Raw genomic sequence first — 17384 nt, forward strand, 5'->3', positions numbered from 1 at the left:
TATAATCATGACATGATTTGCTTTTATTATTCTCACATTTATTTGCCTGTCAAACTTTGCCTTAGAGTATAACATAAACAAAATAATTGCTTAACAGCAGTACATATGTTTGGTGGGGCAGGTGTTATGTGGTGGTGGGGCAGTTCAATTAAATCAGGTGGAGAGCAGCTTTAAAAAACAAAGCACAAAAATAGGTGGTAGCCAAGGAGTACACTGGACCAGGATGAAGCATTCATGCTTTCCAAGAAAAAATGTCAAATTTCAATTTGTCTGACTAAAGAGCAGCTTAACTTTGCCTTGGAATAGAATGGAATAGAATGCCTTTATTGCTCCAATTTAAACGAGCTATGACCCAGGGAAGATGACAGTCTTTATGGCACATGTTCACGAGATTTATGGAAGTGTTCCTGAGCTCGTACAGTGATTTCCATGACAGAATCATGCCTGTTTTAAACTAAAGGAGACATATCATGCAAAATCCACTTTTTTAAACCCTTAAATATTTTTTTTTTATGTACTTTGTGTAGGAGTGCAGAAAATTTAAATGTATTCTCTCCCCCGGTGCTGCGTAGATATCTTTATATTCTTTTTGGGTCATATTTTTCAGTCTGTTCCGTTTTCTGTATTTGTGTTTTTTTGTTCCGTTTTCTTATCTGTCACATTACAGTATTTGTTATGGAACTGCACGAAAGGTCATGGACTTCCGGCTTACCGATTTCGTGAATCCGCCATTTTTTTCTCACAGCCATTTTGTAGTCTAAGTTCAGTTATGCCGAGATTGCAAGCAGACAAGTCAAAATGTTCGATTGTTGGATGTATTAACCCACACGATTCCTTACATCAAAGCCTCTTCGAAGTGCTTGTTTCTCTGCGGGAGATAATCGTCTCGCTGCTATCAAACTACAAAAATGGCCGAACAGGGTGGAGCGGAACCCTTTGCAACCTGGAGGAGGCGGGGCATGAAATGTCTCGTTCACATTTAAAGAGACCGCACCAAAACGAGCTTCTCTAAGACGCTGTCAACAGCTGTTAACAATTTGGGAGTATACATTTTTGGAGACCTGTGCTATCCTCAGCTGTACTGCACTTTAAGGCACTTCCTTACTGGCTTGAAATTCAAGCTGCTTGCTGCCATTTGTTAAATGTTATTCTCCATATTTTGATGTCACTAATATCTCAGCTCCACCGCAGTTGTCATATTTTTGTTTATACGAGTATACACTGAAAATCCTGGGGACTTTATTCTTTATTGCATTAAAATATGCATACCAATGAACAGAACCTCCTTACATTTTGACATTTTTTTTCTAACTATGTAATCATAATGTTCCAAACACTGTCCACCAGCTAGAAGTGCTGCAGTAATATTAACTGTTAAGTTATAGTGGCACACATTGGTAAACACAAAATAAAATATATGAGAAAAAAACCCACACTGGCTGTGAAACACATCAGCCAAACCTACTGGTTATAAACCATTTACAGGAATGGCTTCATTACAAGCTTTAAACTACTTTTCTGTTCAGTTAAGCATTAACAGCATGACAGAGAGGGTTGAAACTAAATAGAGAGAAATTAAACATGATGCAGGTATCAACACAAGAAGTATGGAGCATGCTCAACTCTAATAAAGCATGGAATAGGTGTCGTTATCAGCTTCTTTCCTGCAGCCAGTGTGAGCATCAGGATGTCAGAGGTCAAAAGATCCAACAGTCCAGTGCCTCCAACCTTCTTTAGCCTCATCCACCAGATGATGGCCCTCTCCTGCCAGGCCTCCAGGAACAGGAGCCTCCTCCCTGTCCAGTGAGGGGATTGTAATCTAAAAAACAAGCACCCAAAAAACAACAAAAAAAAGAATGTTAATGGTAAATAGACTGATTCTTATATAGTGCTTCTGGCATGCAGACGGGAATCGAACCATCAAACCTTCCAATTTGCAGATGACCTGCTTTACCTCCTGAACTGGCAAAGTTTCTGGGGAAAACCTGGTCTTGTTAGGAGAAGACGGCATCCATCCCACTTTGGATGGAGCAGCTCTCATTTCTAGAAATCTGGCCAGATTTATTAACCCTCCTAAAACCTGACTACCCAGGGTTGAGACCAGGAAGCAGAGTTGCAGTCTTACACGCCTCTCTGCAGCTCTTCTCTCCTCCTGCCATCACCCCAAAAACCCCATCCCCACAGAGATGGTGCCTGCTCCCAGACCACCAAAAAACAAGGCTAAAATCAGCAAAAAACTGTTCAAGCAAAAAAATTCTAAAACAATAAATAATACAGCTTCATCAACTGCACCAAAGAATAAAACAATTAAATGTGGATTATTAAACATTAGGTCTCTCTCTTCCAAGTCCCTATTAGTAAATGATTTTTTTAATTTAACCTTTATTTATACAGGTAATCCCATTGAGACTCAGTGTCTCATTTGCAAGAGAGACCTGTTTCCAAAACATACTAAATTTACAACAATAAAATAATACAATAAATAGTAAATAAAATGCCAAATGTTTACATGGTCATACAAAACAAGAACAGGGTCCCAGTGATGATGTAACAAAATCGTTTACAAGTAATTTAAAGTCAGTGGGTGAGATCATTTGTGAGAGCTGCAAGTCCTTCTGTAGTGTGTTCCATGAAGATGGAGCAGAAAAGGAGAAAGACTTTTTTCAAGCTCTGTACGAACTGATGGAACAATGAAGGTAATAAGTTTCTGAGAACGCAGATTGTGACTACTTTGTTTACATAGCATGTAGTTTGATAAATAGGAAGGGACTAAACCAAAAACAAATTTATAGATAAAATGAAACCAATGAACCATCCTGCGTGAGGTCAATGAGAACCAGTTGACCAGTGAATATAAGGTACAGTGGTGTGTTAGGGGTTTACAACCTGTTATGAATCTTAATGCCCCATGATAAACTGAGTCCAGCTGGCGGAGAGAATGAACAGGGGCATTCATATAAATGATGTCACCATATTCCAGGTGGGGTAAAAAAGTGGCAGCAACAAGTCTTTTCCTTGCAGCAAAAGGGAAACATGATCTGTTTCTGTACAAGAACCCCAATTTCAGCCTCAGTTTCTTTAACAGGTGGTCAATATGTGACTTGAAGCAAAGACTATTATCAATCACAATACCTAAGTATTTATAAGAGGTCACGGTTTCAATAATAGTACCCTGCACTGATACAAGAGAGGGAAGAACTGCTGGCACCCTCTTTCTGTTTGAGAACCACATGACCTTGGTTTTCTCTGTGTTTAAAACCAACCTGAGCTGAAAGAGCTGTGACTGAATACTGTTAAAAGCTAACTGCAAATTTTCAAAAACCTTGTCAATGGTACGAGCACAGCAATAAATAGTGTCATCTGCGTAAAAATGGGTAGATGCATTTAGATTTTGTCCCACACCATTGAGATAAATGGTAAATAATGTAGGTCCTAAGACGGAACCCTGCGGAACCTCATTGGTGACATTTAAAAATCCAGAAGAGGAACCATTAAACTGCACACACTGCTTACGATCAGAAAGGTAATTAGAAAACCAACCAACTGCTTGATCTGAAAGACCTATTTCCAACAACCTCTGGCATGCCATGGTCAACAGTGTCAAAGGCATTTGATAGATCAATAAAAAGAGCACCACAGTATTCTTTTGCATCCAGTGCTTCATAAATGTCATTGAGATCTTTTAATGAAGCAGTTACAGTACTGTGCAGTTTCCGAAAACCTGATTGAAGGGGTGATAAAATATTATTTTGATCCAAATAGCTCTTAAGTTGGTTGTTAATCAACTTTTCCAGAACCTTGGCTAAAATACAGAGTTTGGAGATTGGTCTGTAATTATTGACCAATGAGGAATCACCACCTTTCAGCAGGGGGAGATTTAATAATTGATCAACATATTGATTTATTCTGCCTTACAGAAACCTGGTTACAGCAGGATGAATATGTTCGTTTAAATGAATCAACACCCCCGAGTCACAGTAACTGTCAGAATGCTCGAAGCACAGGTCGAGGAGGAGGAGTAGCAGCAATCTTCAATTCCAGCTTATTAATTAATCAAAGACCCAGACAAAGTTTTCATTATTTTGAAAGCCTGACTCTTATTCTTGTCCATCCTAATTGGGAAGCTCAAAAACCTGTTTTATTTGTTATTATCTGTCGTCCACCTGGTCCTTACTCAGAGTTTCTGTCTGATTTCTCAGACTTTTTATCTGATTTAGTGCTTAGTTCAGATAAAATAATTATAGTGGGTGATTTTAACATCCATGTAGATGCTGAGAATGACAGCCTCAACACTGCATTTAATCTATTGTTAGATTCAATTGGCTTCTCTCAAAATGTAAAGGAGCCCACCCACCACTTTAATCATACTCTGGATCTTGTCCTGACATATGGCATAGAAACTGAAGACTTAACAGTATTCCCTGAAAGCCCCTTCCTGTCTGATCATTTCTTAGTAACATTTACATTTACTTTAATGGATTACACAGCAGTGGGGAATAAGTTTTATTACAGTAGAAGTCTTTCTGAAAGTGCTGTAACTAAGTTTAAGGATCTAATTCCTTCATTATTATGCTCTTCAGTGCCAACACAGTGCAGAGCAGCTACCTAAACTCTGCTCCCAGTGAGGTCGATTATCTCGTCAATAGTTTTACATCCTCACTGCGTACGACTTTGGATACTGTGGCTCCTCTGAAAAGGAAAGGCTCAAATCAGAAGTGCCTGACTCCGTGGTATAATTCACAAACGCACAGCTTAAAGCAGATAACCTGTAAACTGGAGAGGGAATGGCATCTCACTAAATTAGAAGATGCTCATTTAGCCTGGACAAAGAGTTTGTTGCTCTATAAAAAAAAGCCCTCCATAAAGCTAGGACATCTTACTACTAATCATTAATTGAAGAAAATAAGAACAACCCCAGGTTTCTTTTCAGCACTGTAGCCAGGCTGACAGAGTCAGAGCTCTGTAGAGCCGAGTATTCCTTTCACTTTAACTAGTAGTGACTTCATGGATTTCTTTACAAATAAAATTTTAGACATTAGAGAAAAAATTATTCATAACCATCTCAAAGATTTATCTTCATGTTCGGCTGCTTTTAGCACTGCTGGTATTTGTTTAGACTCTTTCGCTCCAGTTGATCTTTCAGAGTTAACTTCAATAGTTACTTCCTCCAAACCAGCAACATGTTTATTAGATCCCATTCCTACTAGACTGTTCAAAGAAGTCTTTCCAATTATTGATGCTTTGATCTTAAAAATGATCAATCTGTCTTTATTAGTTGGCTATGTACAGGCCTTCAAGGTGGCTGTAATTAAACCGCTACTTAAAAAGCCATCACTGACCCAGCTGTTTTAGCTAATTATAGGCCAATCTCCAACCTTCCTTTTCTCTCAAAGATTCTTGAAAGAGTAGTTGTAAAACAGCTAACTGATCATCTGCAGGGGAACGGTTTATCTGAAGAGTTTCAGTCAGGTTTCAGAATTCATCACAGTACAGAAACAGCATTAGTGAAGGTTACAAATGATCTTCTTACAGCCTCTGACAGTGGACTCATCTCTGTGCTTGTCCTGTTGGACCTCAGTGCAGCTTTTGATACTGTTGACATTTTATTACAGAGATTAGAGCATAGTATAGGTATTAAAGGTACTGCACTGCAGTGGTTTGAATCATATTTATCTAATAGACTCCAGTTTGTTCATGTAAACGGGGAGTCTTCTATACACACTAAGGTCAGTTATGGAGTTCCACAGGGTTCTGTGCTAGGACCAATTCTATTTACATTATACATGCTTCCCTTAGGCAGTATTGTTAGGAATTTTCATTGTCATACAGATGATACTCAGCTTTATCTATCAATGAAGCCAGATGACACACATCAATTAGTTAAACTGCAGGAATGTCTTAAAGACATTAAGGCCTGGATGACCTCTAATTTCCTGCTTCTAAATTCAGATCAAAATGAAATTCTTGTACTCTGCCCCACAAATCTCAGAAACATGGTGTCTAACCAGATACTTACTCTGGATGGCATTACTTTGGCCTCCAGTAACACTGTGAGAAATCTTGGAGTCATTTTTGACCAGGATATGTCCTTCAATGCACATATTAAACAAATATGTAGGACCGCTTTTTTGCATTTGCGCAATATTTCTAAAATTAGAAACATCCTTTCTCAAAGTGATGCTGAAAAGCTAATTCATGCATTTATTACTTCTAGGCTAGACTATTGTAATTCATTATTTCCAGGCTGTCCTAAAAGCTCCCTGAAAAGCCTTCAGCGTATCCAAAATGCTGCAGCTAGAGTACTGACAGGGACTAGAAAGAGAGAGCAGATTTCTCCCATATTGGCTTCTCTTCATTGGCTCCCTGTTAAATCTAGAATAGAATTTAAAATCCTTCTCCTCACCTACAAGGTCTTGAATAATCAGGCCCCATCTTATCTCAAAGACCTCATAGTACCATATCACCCCAATAGAGCACTTCTCTCTCAGACTGCTGGCTTACTTGTGGTTCCTCGGATACTTAAGAGTAGAATGGGAGGCAGAGCCTTCAGCTTTCAGGCCCCTCTTCTGTGGAACCAGCTTCCAGCTTGGATTCGAGAGACAGACACCCTCTCTATTTTTAAGATTAGGCTTAAAACTTTCCTTTATGATCAAGCTTATAGTTAGGGCTGGATCAGGTGACCCTGAATCATCCCTTAGTTATGCTGCTATAGGCCTAGGCTGCTGGGAGGGGTCGGGTTCCCATAATGCACCGTTTCTTTTCATTCACCTTATTTACTTTGTTTATACTCCACTCTGCATTTAATCATTAATTGTTATTAATCTCTGGCTCTCTTCCACAGCATGTCTTTTCTCTCCCCTCAGCCCAACCGGTCACAGCAGATGACTGCCCCTCCCTGAGCCTGGTTCTGCTGGAAGGTCTGGGTTCGATTCCACCTTGGCCCAGGCCTCTCCCTCTCTCTGTGTGAAGTTTGCATGTTCTCCCCGTGATTGCGTGGGTTTCCTCCGGGTACTCCGGTTTCCTCCCACATTCCAAAGCCAATTAACCTTACTGGAGTTAGATTAATTGGCTACACTAAATTGCCCATAGGTGTGAATGAGAGCGTGAATGTGAGTGTGAAAGGTTGTTTGTGTCTCTGTGTTGGCCCTGCGACAGGCTGGCGACCTGTTCAGGGTGTACCCTGCCTCTCGTCTGTGGGCTATGAAAGGGAAACTTCTACAAATACATATTTAATGAGGTCAACTGCAAAAATAAACTTTGTCCATGGGCAGATTTACTAACGCTCTACTCCAGAGCAAAACCCTCTTGGCATTAAAAAGCTACTGTCAGGGGTTAATGAAAAGGCGCGGTGTCATTAATCAATTTGTCGCCTGTCATCTGTCAGTCTGGTATCATAAAATGAACCCTACCTCATCCACTACCTGTGCGTACCTGTACTGCGAAGAGGCTTCTTGTCCGTCTTTGGCTTTAGCACAGTTTGAGATGAGCTGGCCTCCTCAGTGGTCTGCAGTGACAAATTTTAAACAGATTACTTCTGTGACATGGTGAACAAGTTACACGCCCACAGCACAGTCAGACCATGGCTAAACTGTTAAGCAACAAGAACAGTTGTGCTCTTAGCTAAACACCAACAAAAAAAAAAAAAAAAAAAAGAAACACTTAAATGACTGATGAGCTACACTGACATGGTCAAACAATGTTTGACCATGTCAGTGTAGCTCACATTTACCTGCACTGGCAGATTAACTGAAACACTGAAGGAGTAACAGGGCTTTCAAATTGTTTTGGAGTAGCAGGGGGGAATGCCAATGTAGCAGGCGCCTTATGACTGAGACCGAAGCCATGGCGGCAGCAGACGCTATGATTAGTCACATAGCAGTCGTGAACCAGTCAAATGGCTCAGATTGAAAGAACGTAAATATTGCCATGTGCGTCCCCATGGTGCTGGAAATGGAGACGGCGGACAGCACAAAATTTTTTTTTTAGGAAAATTAAAAAGTAGACGGCGCAGAGCGGTGGAGTAGGTGGAAAATGCGCCTGCCGCCAGCATAATTTGAAAGCCCTGAGTAACCTGGAACAACAAGAAGCAGTCAGAGATGACAGGTGTTCCCCCCCAACCTCTGAGGAAGCTAACCAACTCTTTTCACTGTGGAAAACTGGTATCAGCATGAAATCAGATCACTTCTTTATTTCACTGTGGCCAGGTCAATATGGGGTTCCTCCCGTGTTTCAAAATAAATAAATAAATCTCTACTAAATCTCTGAGCATGCCAAACCAAGAGATGGCAATATAACCCTAACACTGAGGACATGTCGGCCAACCAAAAGCTCTCTGATGCTCATATATCACAGGTCAAATACTCTATACCTCCCATCTGTGGTATCCTGAAGCCCATTTGTAGTGACTGAAAGTGCATTTGCATGTGAATCAAAGACCAACATGTATAGAAATCACCATAAATAAATATACCAGCTGATCTGTGCTGTTATCTCTGACTTAATACCGGCTTAAAATATATAGCTATCTATCTAATCTTCTGCTTCTTATGTGGGTCCAGACTGCAAGGGGAGCAGTATAAGAAGAGACACCCAGACCTCCCCTCTCTTTAGCCATTGTCATCAGCTCTTTAGAGGAACACCAAGGCAGAACCAGGCCAGCTGAGAGATGTTAGCTCTCCAGCATGTCTGCATGCCTGAAATGGGAGGCGTCCAGGAGTCATCCTATTCAAATGACCGAATTAACTAACCTGGCTCTCTCAGATTATGCTAGTAGGCTGATACTAATACCAGATTGTTTAAAAACAAAAAACAGAACCAAAATCTTAAGAATTATAACATTAAGATTTAATTTTGCAGTAAAACTACAAATGGAGATGCTGAAAACACCGACTTTAACATTCAACCTTGTGAGGAAAAATAAATGAAGACCTTCACTGACGCTAGTTTTCATTCATTTGATCTATTGTGCCATGAATGACTGGTTATAATAGTGGACAGTTTTGTTGTTTGTTGTCAAATGACAAAACTAAAAAAAGGAAAATGTTTATTTTGTTACCATTTTATGGATGATAACTTGATCTGAGACCACATCCTTTCACAGAATAGCACAAATATAGCTCCATAAAAGTGTCCAGATGAACACTTACCTGAGAGAGTTTTGCAGCTCCTTTGTAACTTTTTCCCTGCTGCATACTCTCCCACATCTCTATTTTCTGCCTCCTCTTCTCCTCTTCTTGCTGTCCTCAAAATAAATAAAACAATGTAGTGAGGTCTGAAATTGTGGAAAATCGCCCTTCTTTGAAAAATCTTATTATTTCACTACTGTACCAATTTATGCTTCTCTTTGAAGTCAGCTGCTTTGGCATCAAGCTCTTCTTGCATCTTCCTCCTGGCAGCTTCCATGGCCTCTTGTCTTCTAGCCACTAGTGTAGCATCTTTATAGAATATAAATAAATGCACATTTCAATGAGGACAATGCAATGCACAACTAGAAAGTTTCACATTTTAATCAAAAACAGTTTGCACTACTCTACCAGCTTGCAGCTTTTCTCTCTTTTACAACTTCATTATTAATTTGGAATTTTGTTCACTTTCAAACAGAGATAGAACAGTATTCTGATAGGCCATAACATCTAATACCATGTAAATAGAGTTGGCTGCTAATAAAAGAACCAGACATCCAGTTCTGTTTCCTGCCTCGTCATTTCACGCCAGAGCACAATGCAACACACACACTGGTTACACATAGCTTATTTGAACTACCACAATATTTAAATGAATCTGTATGTCTGCAATATGCAATCCATCCATTTTCTGCAACTTATTTGAGGCCAGGTCACTGGGGCAGCAACCTAAGCAGAGAAGCCCAGACCTCCCTCTCCCCAAAGACTTCTCCAGGTAGACATCCCAGTCAGATGCCTGAACCAGCTCAGCTGGCTCCTTTCAATAAGGAGGAATAGTGGCTGAAATCTCCACATCAAAGTTCAGTCCTTCTCTCCTGGCTATACATCCTTCGAGACTCAAAACGAAAGGAGACAGAGCATTTGCCTCTGTGGCCCCCTGTCTGTGGAATTCTCTCCCGGTCTCCCCGAGAGCGGCGGATTCGGTGGCGTCTTTTAAAGGACAGTTAAAAACTCATCTTTTTAATATTGAATTTGCTTAAAGTTTTTTCTTTATACTGTGTTTTACTGTTGTGAAGCACTTTGTGGCAGCTGCCTTGAGAGGTGCTATATAAATAAAGTTTTACTTACTTACTTACTTCTAAGTCCCTCCCGAATTACTTAACTTCTCACAGAGAGGCCAGCCACCCTTCAGAGAAAACTAATTTCCATCACTTGTATCTGTGATTGCATTCTTTCAGTCACTACCCAGAGCTTATGACCATAGGTGAGAGTAGAGACGTAGATCAACCGGTAATTTGACAGCTTTACTTTTATGCTCAGCTTTCTCAGCACCACAAGTACAGCATCCATATCTCCCTCTCCCCTCACTCATGAACAAGACCCCAAGATACCCCTAGAAATTCTCTTCATAAAAATTATGAACAGAATCTGTGACAAAGGGCAGCCCTGGCCAATTCCTACATCCACTGGAATGTGTCTGACTTATTGCAGAAAATGCAGAGCAAGCTCTCACTATATTATCTAGAATATAAAATTGGATTTTACAAACTGCAACTTCTACAGATGTAACCCTTGCTTTGTAATACTATACCTGGTGGCTGAATATAAAATGAGTGGTGCTGACCTTGTGGGGTTTGTGGGTTTGGGCTGCGCTGGCTTGATCTCCTCTTGCTCAGGTGCAGAATGAGTAAGTAGAGCATCACAGTCCCAAACAGCAGGTACCAGCCATACTGGGACAGGAAGTCCCCAACTGGAGTGATTACAACGGAAATGAAAAGAAACTAAGCAGAAGTAGTGTGATATTTTTAACACATCATACCCGAAAATGACCATTGAAACACAAATTACAAATAAATTAGTAATTATTGAAAAGGGGGGGGGGGGGGGGGGGTATTCAGCTCAACATGTCGCCTTCACCTCAGCCTGAGCTACAATAGAACAACAGATCGTGTGGACGTTAGTAACGTTATTCCAATTATGTTAACTTGGTCAATTCGACGTGTCAGCTTACCTGCCAGGGTTAAGGAACTCAGATCCTGGTTTTTGAGGGGAGGCTTCACACGGAAAGTGGAATCATGGTCATCGACGTCTTCAATAGTTACATCATCCATTTCACCCGCAAATTAACTTTGTCTATTAAAGGCACAAAAGCGTCGCTGTTCCCAGCTGTTTAGAAAACCTGATTAGCTCTTCAATTACTTCTTATGGCGACTCATTCCTTAGTCAACCATCTTCTCTAAAGCTGGATACACAAAACGTAAACGACTATTTAGGGTGACGTGTTAGCGGAAGCCGGATTTACTCTAGCATGAGCACGTGACGAGGTCAGTTCCTCTCTATACCTTTCAAAATAAAAGTCTGAAACACACGCTCACTGATCACTATAATAGATGGTAGATTCAAGGTTCAAGGGACTTTATTTGCCATTTGTACTCTCACGCAAGGTTTGGGAATTCATAGGAATTCTTGTGCGGAGCTCTCGAGTAACAGTGCAAAAAATAAATAGGAAATAGCAAGTGCATGACATAAAATATATATATATATATATATATATATATATATATATATATATATATATATATATATATATATATATATATATATATATATATATATATATATATATATATATATATATATATATATATATATATATATATATATATATATATATATATATATATAAAACAAAAAGGTTAAGTATAAAAAGGATGAGAATTTCTTACCTGGTTCTCCTAATAAATATATATTACAAAGTACCAGGTTAATAGAGATGGTGTACAATGTGTTCACGAAGTATTCCAAACACAGTGGATATTGCACATATAGATCAAACAGATATTGTACTGATTAATGTTATTAAAAAACAAAACAAAAAACGTTGCACACTAGATTTTAGTTGTATGAGAAATATTGCATAGTGGAGTTTGGTTATGAACAGTCATTTACTCCGAGTTAAAGGATGCCATCACTCTGACTGTGGCAGGAAAGTATCAAGACTGGCAGAGGCTCGGACACAAGCGTGGAGAACAGTGATACAGTTTGAACAAAGTTTATTTTACAAAGAAGGCTGAGTCCTCTGAGGCGATTTTCCCTGTGAGGGTTGACATTCTCCAGCACCACTCTCGCCACAGCTGTCTGTCTCCACAGCTACAAGTGGTGTGGGATTCCTGACCAAAGGGAGTGGAGATGGAGATGATGCTCTCCCCACCAGGCCCTTGTAGGCTTGTGTGAGGGGGTGGCGGCTCAACCCAGCCTTCCTGAACAGTCTGTTGAAGTGCATCCACTTCTGGGCCTTTTTCACAGTGGCTGCAGTGTTTGCTGACCAGCTCAGATCAGATGACACTTGCAAGCTGAGGAACCTGTGGCTGTCCACTTCAGTGCCCCTGATGGTGAGGGGGTGCAGTTGAGCGGCTTTCTTCCTGAAGTCAGTGGTGTTTCTCTTGCCTTTTCTACACTGAGTATGAGGTCATCTTCCTTTCTGTAGGCAACTGTGCTGTCGACCACCACCCTGTACCCAGTCTTGTCCCCACCCTTGATGAGGCCCTGTAACAGGTTAGGAATCTTCCAGAGACAAGAGATTAATCTCTTGTCTCTGGAAGATTCTGAATGGAGTGACCTGGGATTATCTGCGTGTCATCTGCCATTTGTTTTAGAACACTGCCTTGTGAAAAAGCTGCTTCTGCTGATCTGTTGTTGCAAAAAAAAAAATCCCATTTGTTGTCCGCAGTGAGTCCTCCAATAAACACATTTGATTTGGCAAAAATAAGTTTCCTCCTTACTTTTAATGAAGCTACACATCCTACCTTGACATTCTACTGACATTAGAATCAAATCAAGATTTTCAGCTTACCAAGGCGTAATGGAATATTTATAATAAAACATCTCTGTCATATTTTGATCTCTTTCCCATTGATGTAAATTCTATTCCACACAGAAGAGGCCACATCTCCTCCACAGCCAGCCGCAGCTTGCTATGGGCTTCTCTATCTGTTGCTGTTAGATGTTCTATAAAGTTGACCCTGTTATTGTTTAAGTAGCTACACTTCTTTGATCCCCTCCATAAAGTAGCTCTTGCTATTCTGGACAGGAATTTGTCCAGAACTGGTCACGTTTGCTTAGATCCTTAGTCTGTAGGCTCAGTGATCCTGTGGACAATGTCCATTCTGCAGGGCTCAAGGATACTTTGGCATGCAGACTGGAGTAGCCAATGATCGAACATCCAACCTTCCAATTAATGACCTGCTCTACCTCTTGAGCTACAGCCACCACACAATTGATTAATGTGGTGATGAGAGGCAAGGGCCAGATAGCAAAGAAGACAAAGTTTTTTCTCTTCCCCAGAGAGAGAAAAAAGTTTAATGTGTGATAAGTTTACTCTTTGAGATGGAGAAAGATTTAAGAAAGAGAGGACAGGAGAAAAAGATGAGAGATTATTTTCAAAGGTAAGGACTGCAGAGTGATGTCTGATAAACTACAAAGCACAAGAAAATAGGTGGATGGGTAACGCTCAGGTAATGTTCTCAATCATGCCAGATTTTTGTAATCAGATGTTGGATCTGTACATGTTGCTGAGATTTCTTCATATTGAGAAAGACTTGGAAAACAAATTGAAGTATAATTATTGTGTGTTTTCAACAGTTAAAATAAATACTACACAGTTTAGTGTAGGCTGAAGTGGTTAGTTCTAAGTATTGTGGTGATATTTACAGGATACACAGTGTTGGACTGGTGCAGGGCAGGCTGTGGTGGTAATAGCCAATGTTGGCTGCTATCTCTGATGTAACCTACCAGTTTAAATTATACTGGTACTTAAGTGCTTAAGCTGATCCGTCTGCTTATATCCTGTTGAATTGAGTTAAATCCACAAAGAACATTAACCTCGGAGCAGCAGCAACTGGTCAGTCTAAATTTTTCCCGTGCTGCACCGGATATTAAGTTTTCTCCATCTGCCAAATTTAGGGTGGCTGGAGCCTATTCCAGCTGCCATAGGGTGAGAGGCAGGGTTCACCCTGGACAGGTCATCAGCCTGTTGCAGGGCCAACAGAGAGACAGACAAGCATTCATACTCACATTCACAACTCTGGGCAGTTAAGAATTACCATGTTAATATAACCCCGCTAACCACGTGCCCTTGTAATGTAGGAGGAAGCTGGATTACCCGGAGAGAACCTACAGACACAGGGAGAACATGAGAGCTCCACACAGAAAGGCTCCGACCTTCTTGCTGTGAGGTGTGTGTGTGTGTGTGTGTGTGTGTGTGTGTGTGTGTGTGTGTGTGTGTGTGTGTGTGTGTGTGTGTGTGTGTGTTTGTGTGTGTGTTGTGTGTGTGCGTGCGTGTGTGTGTGTGTGTGTGTGTGTATGTGACAAAAAAGTACACCCATTTTCAGTTCTAAGGTTTTTTGTATCTGTACATAATAAAAAAACCTTTTTTCAGGGATTAATTTATGCACAGCTCTCTTCAGGCCCTACAGGTGATGCAAGACGTTGATTCTTTTCAGTCATTCTGTTGTAGATTTGTTGCTGCGCTTGAGATTTTTGTCCTGTTTCATGATCCAGTTTGGGTCAAGCTTTAGCTGTCTGAAAGATGGCCTCACATTGTGATTACCTGTAAGCAGATGATTGTAAAATCTATGCCATCCAGCTGTAATTTTGCTTTTTTTTTTACAGTGTGTGTACAAAATGGCTGGCAAGGCAGCACAGTGGTTAGCACTGTTGCCTCACAGCTAGAAGGTCTAAGTTTGAATTCACCTTGGCCCAGGCCTTTCTGTGTGTTTGCATGTTCTCCCCATGTCTGTGTGGGTTCTTGCTGGGTACTCTGTTTTCCTCCTACAGTCCAAAGACATGCAGCTACTGGGATTAGGTTAACTGGTGATTCTAAATTGCCCATAGGTGGGAATGTGAGTGTGAATTGTTGTCTGTCTCTCTGTGTTAACCCTGTGACAGGCTGACCTGTACAGGGGGTATGCTGCCTCATCCCTATGACAGCTGGGATAGGGTCCAGCCCCCCCGTGACCCTGAACAGGATAAGAGGAAGAGAATGGATGGATGGATGGATGGATGGATGGATGGATATAGGAAAAATTTCTTTTTTTTTTTAACAGTGTGAGCCTTGTATGGCTGACCTGTGCTGCAGGTTTTTGCCCCAACATTACATTTTGCAAAGCTGAAACTGCAGGTTGGGTATGGAGATATTTTATCTGTAAAAATGTAAGAGGACAAATTGTCATAAATATTACATAAAATAATAAATCATGTAATAATAACATACTCATACTTTTTAATAAACATCATAGGTGCTTATTAAAGAGTGGTGGTTGGGGGGTGTTATAATAAAGTCACTGTATAAGAAAATAATAGCCAGTGTTGAAGTTAATGTCAAAAATTACTGTAAAGTTCAAAGTCATTGAAGGTCAAGGTAATGGGTAGTACCTCAGTAAGTACTGTTGAGAGTGCGGCAGGGGCACACACTCTTTCCTGTTTCCTCACTCCTCTGTGAGAGAGCTTCCAATTCTACTCTCCGAAGCTGCTGCTGGCGAACTGGAGAGAGGAAGGGAAAGGTCAGCTGTGGTGGAGATAAGTACAAGGTATGAGGGGCCACTAGGGACATTATTAATGAAATACACACATACACACTACTGAAATACACTCACACACAATACTGAAGCCCCTTCCTGTTCACACAAAATCTTCTAGGTTATCAGTAGTGTGTGTGAGTGTGTTTCCAGTCGGCCCGGAGGCAGGGACTGACAGTCTCCTGCCACCTGTAGTGGTGTTCATTTAGGAAGCACTCATATGGTTTTCATTTGAGTGTTTCTTGTTAAGCAGACAAGTTTTCTCCCTCTTGCTCTACACTCTTAAGTTGGGTCTGTATATCAGTTTGTACTGGCACATCCCATAGTATACTAGCCTCATTGTTTTCAGTTACCATTTATGGTTCATGTTCATAATATTTATCTATGATATCTATGTTGTAATATTTGCAATAGAGGTATGCTGCAGTTTTTTGTGCCTTTGCATATATTCTTTTTTTTTTTTTTTTTTTTTTTTTTTTTTTTTTTTTAGCCTGTCATGTCTGGTAGATCTTGCAAGCAGAACTGTGATCTGAATGCGTTGTTGTGCCAAACATATTTGCTATTTCAAGATGAGCTCTATAGGTTCTCAATAGGCTCTTCTTGTTGTTGTTTTAACCCTTTATTTTATTTATCTGAGTTATTTTTCCACATACTATGTAACAGCCAGAGCTGACAGGCTGAAGAAGAGGAAAATAAAGAGAAGAAAAAGGGAGAGAGAAAGGGAGCAAAAAAAAAAAGGGGAAAGAGCACAAGTCTATTAATCAGATACTTCATCACTTTAACATATAAAAAAAAATACTATCAATACTTGCAAAAATAAATTTGTGTGTGAAAAACAAAACTAACAAAGCATGTTACGCACACCAACAATTTTGTTGAGTTGTGATTGAGTGGGCGTTTGTGTCTGTGTCATGTTTGTGTCTGTGTCATGGAACGTACTTACCAATGAGGGCAAAACGCTGCAGCTCCACCCATCAGAAGCCAGAGGCAGGTACGGAAAGCCCCCAGAACCCCAGGCCACCAGCAGCCCACCAAGGGCCAGGAAGACCCCCGGCCACTCAGTCCAAAGACAACCGCACACCTACCCCAGCAGACGGGAGAGGGTGGTCTCAGACGGAGCCCCCCCAGTCGAGGAGCGAGGGCTCCAGGGAACCCAAGGCGATGAGAAGCCAGCCCCCCCCCAGCGGCCAGCCCCCTGCACTGGCCGGCGGCAGGGCTCCCGGGCCCACGGCACCCAAGGACCGCCCGACCCTCCACAGAGCCCCCCCCCACGCCGAAGAAGCCAGTGCAGCCCCGCACCGCACCCCCAAGGGGGGCAGGCCAGTACCCACGCCAGAACACCCAGCCCCACCCAGGAACCCCGAGGCACCCCCATCCCAGGGGGGTAGGGGGGAGGAGGCAACCAGCAAGGAGCGGCCAGGAGGCAAGGCACAAGGCCCAGACCCAGGTCCAGCCATACATACAAACACACCCAGACACCCGTGTACACATTTATACACAGATACTCATACATGCCCATACATACTTACCCACACACAGATATGCCATACATACACATTCACTCACCCACCCATACTCACGGAGACGGTGACAAATACACAAAGACACACATTCATCCATAGCTACCCACCCTCTGAAGGCGGGGCAAGTGGAAACCACCCCAGGGCCAACAGCGACCCCAGGACGC

General features: G+C 41.3%; 1 protein-coding gene across 1 annotated transcript; it reads right to left on the reverse strand.

Moving 5' to 3' along the window:
- Positions 1-1228: 1228 nt before the first annotated feature.
- On the reverse strand, positions 1229-11429 carry LOC115777312 (selenoprotein S). The gene is made up of 6 exons (XM_030725181.1): positions 11134-11429; positions 10747-10872; positions 9328-9434; positions 9147-9236; positions 7432-7504; positions 1229-1819 (listed from the first exon to the last, which is right to left on the reverse strand). Exons 1-6 carry the CDS (start codon positions 11231-11233, stop codon positions 1740-1742), a joined length of 576 nt encoding a protein of 191 aa, XP_030581041.1. The 5' UTR covers positions 11234-11429; the 3' UTR covers positions 1229-1739.
- Positions 11430-17384: the final 5955 nt, after the last annotated feature.

Source organism: Archocentrus centrarchus, unplaced genomic scaffold (assembly GCF_007364275.1).
Source record: "Archocentrus centrarchus isolate MPI-CPG fArcCen1 unplaced genomic scaffold, fArcCen1 scaffold_48_ctg1, whole genome shotgun sequence".
Lineage (NCBI taxonomy): Eukaryota > Metazoa > Chordata > Actinopteri > Cichliformes > Cichlidae > Archocentrus > Archocentrus centrarchus.

Excerpts from the sequence above, each read along its gene's own strand:
- LOC115777312 (XM_030725181.1), bottom strand. The coding sequence starts at position 11,233 with ATGGATGATGTAACTATTGAAGACGTCGATGACCATGATTCCACTTTC. Across the intron at positions 9,435-10,746 it reads AAACCCACAAACCCCACAAG|ATGCTACACTAGTGGCTAGA; the intron begins GTCAGCACCACT and ends TATTCTATAAAG. Across the intron at positions 9,237-9,327 it reads TCAAAGAGAAGCATAAATTG|CAAGAAGAGGAGAAGAGGAG; the intron begins GTACAGTAGTGA and ends TTTTGAGGACAG.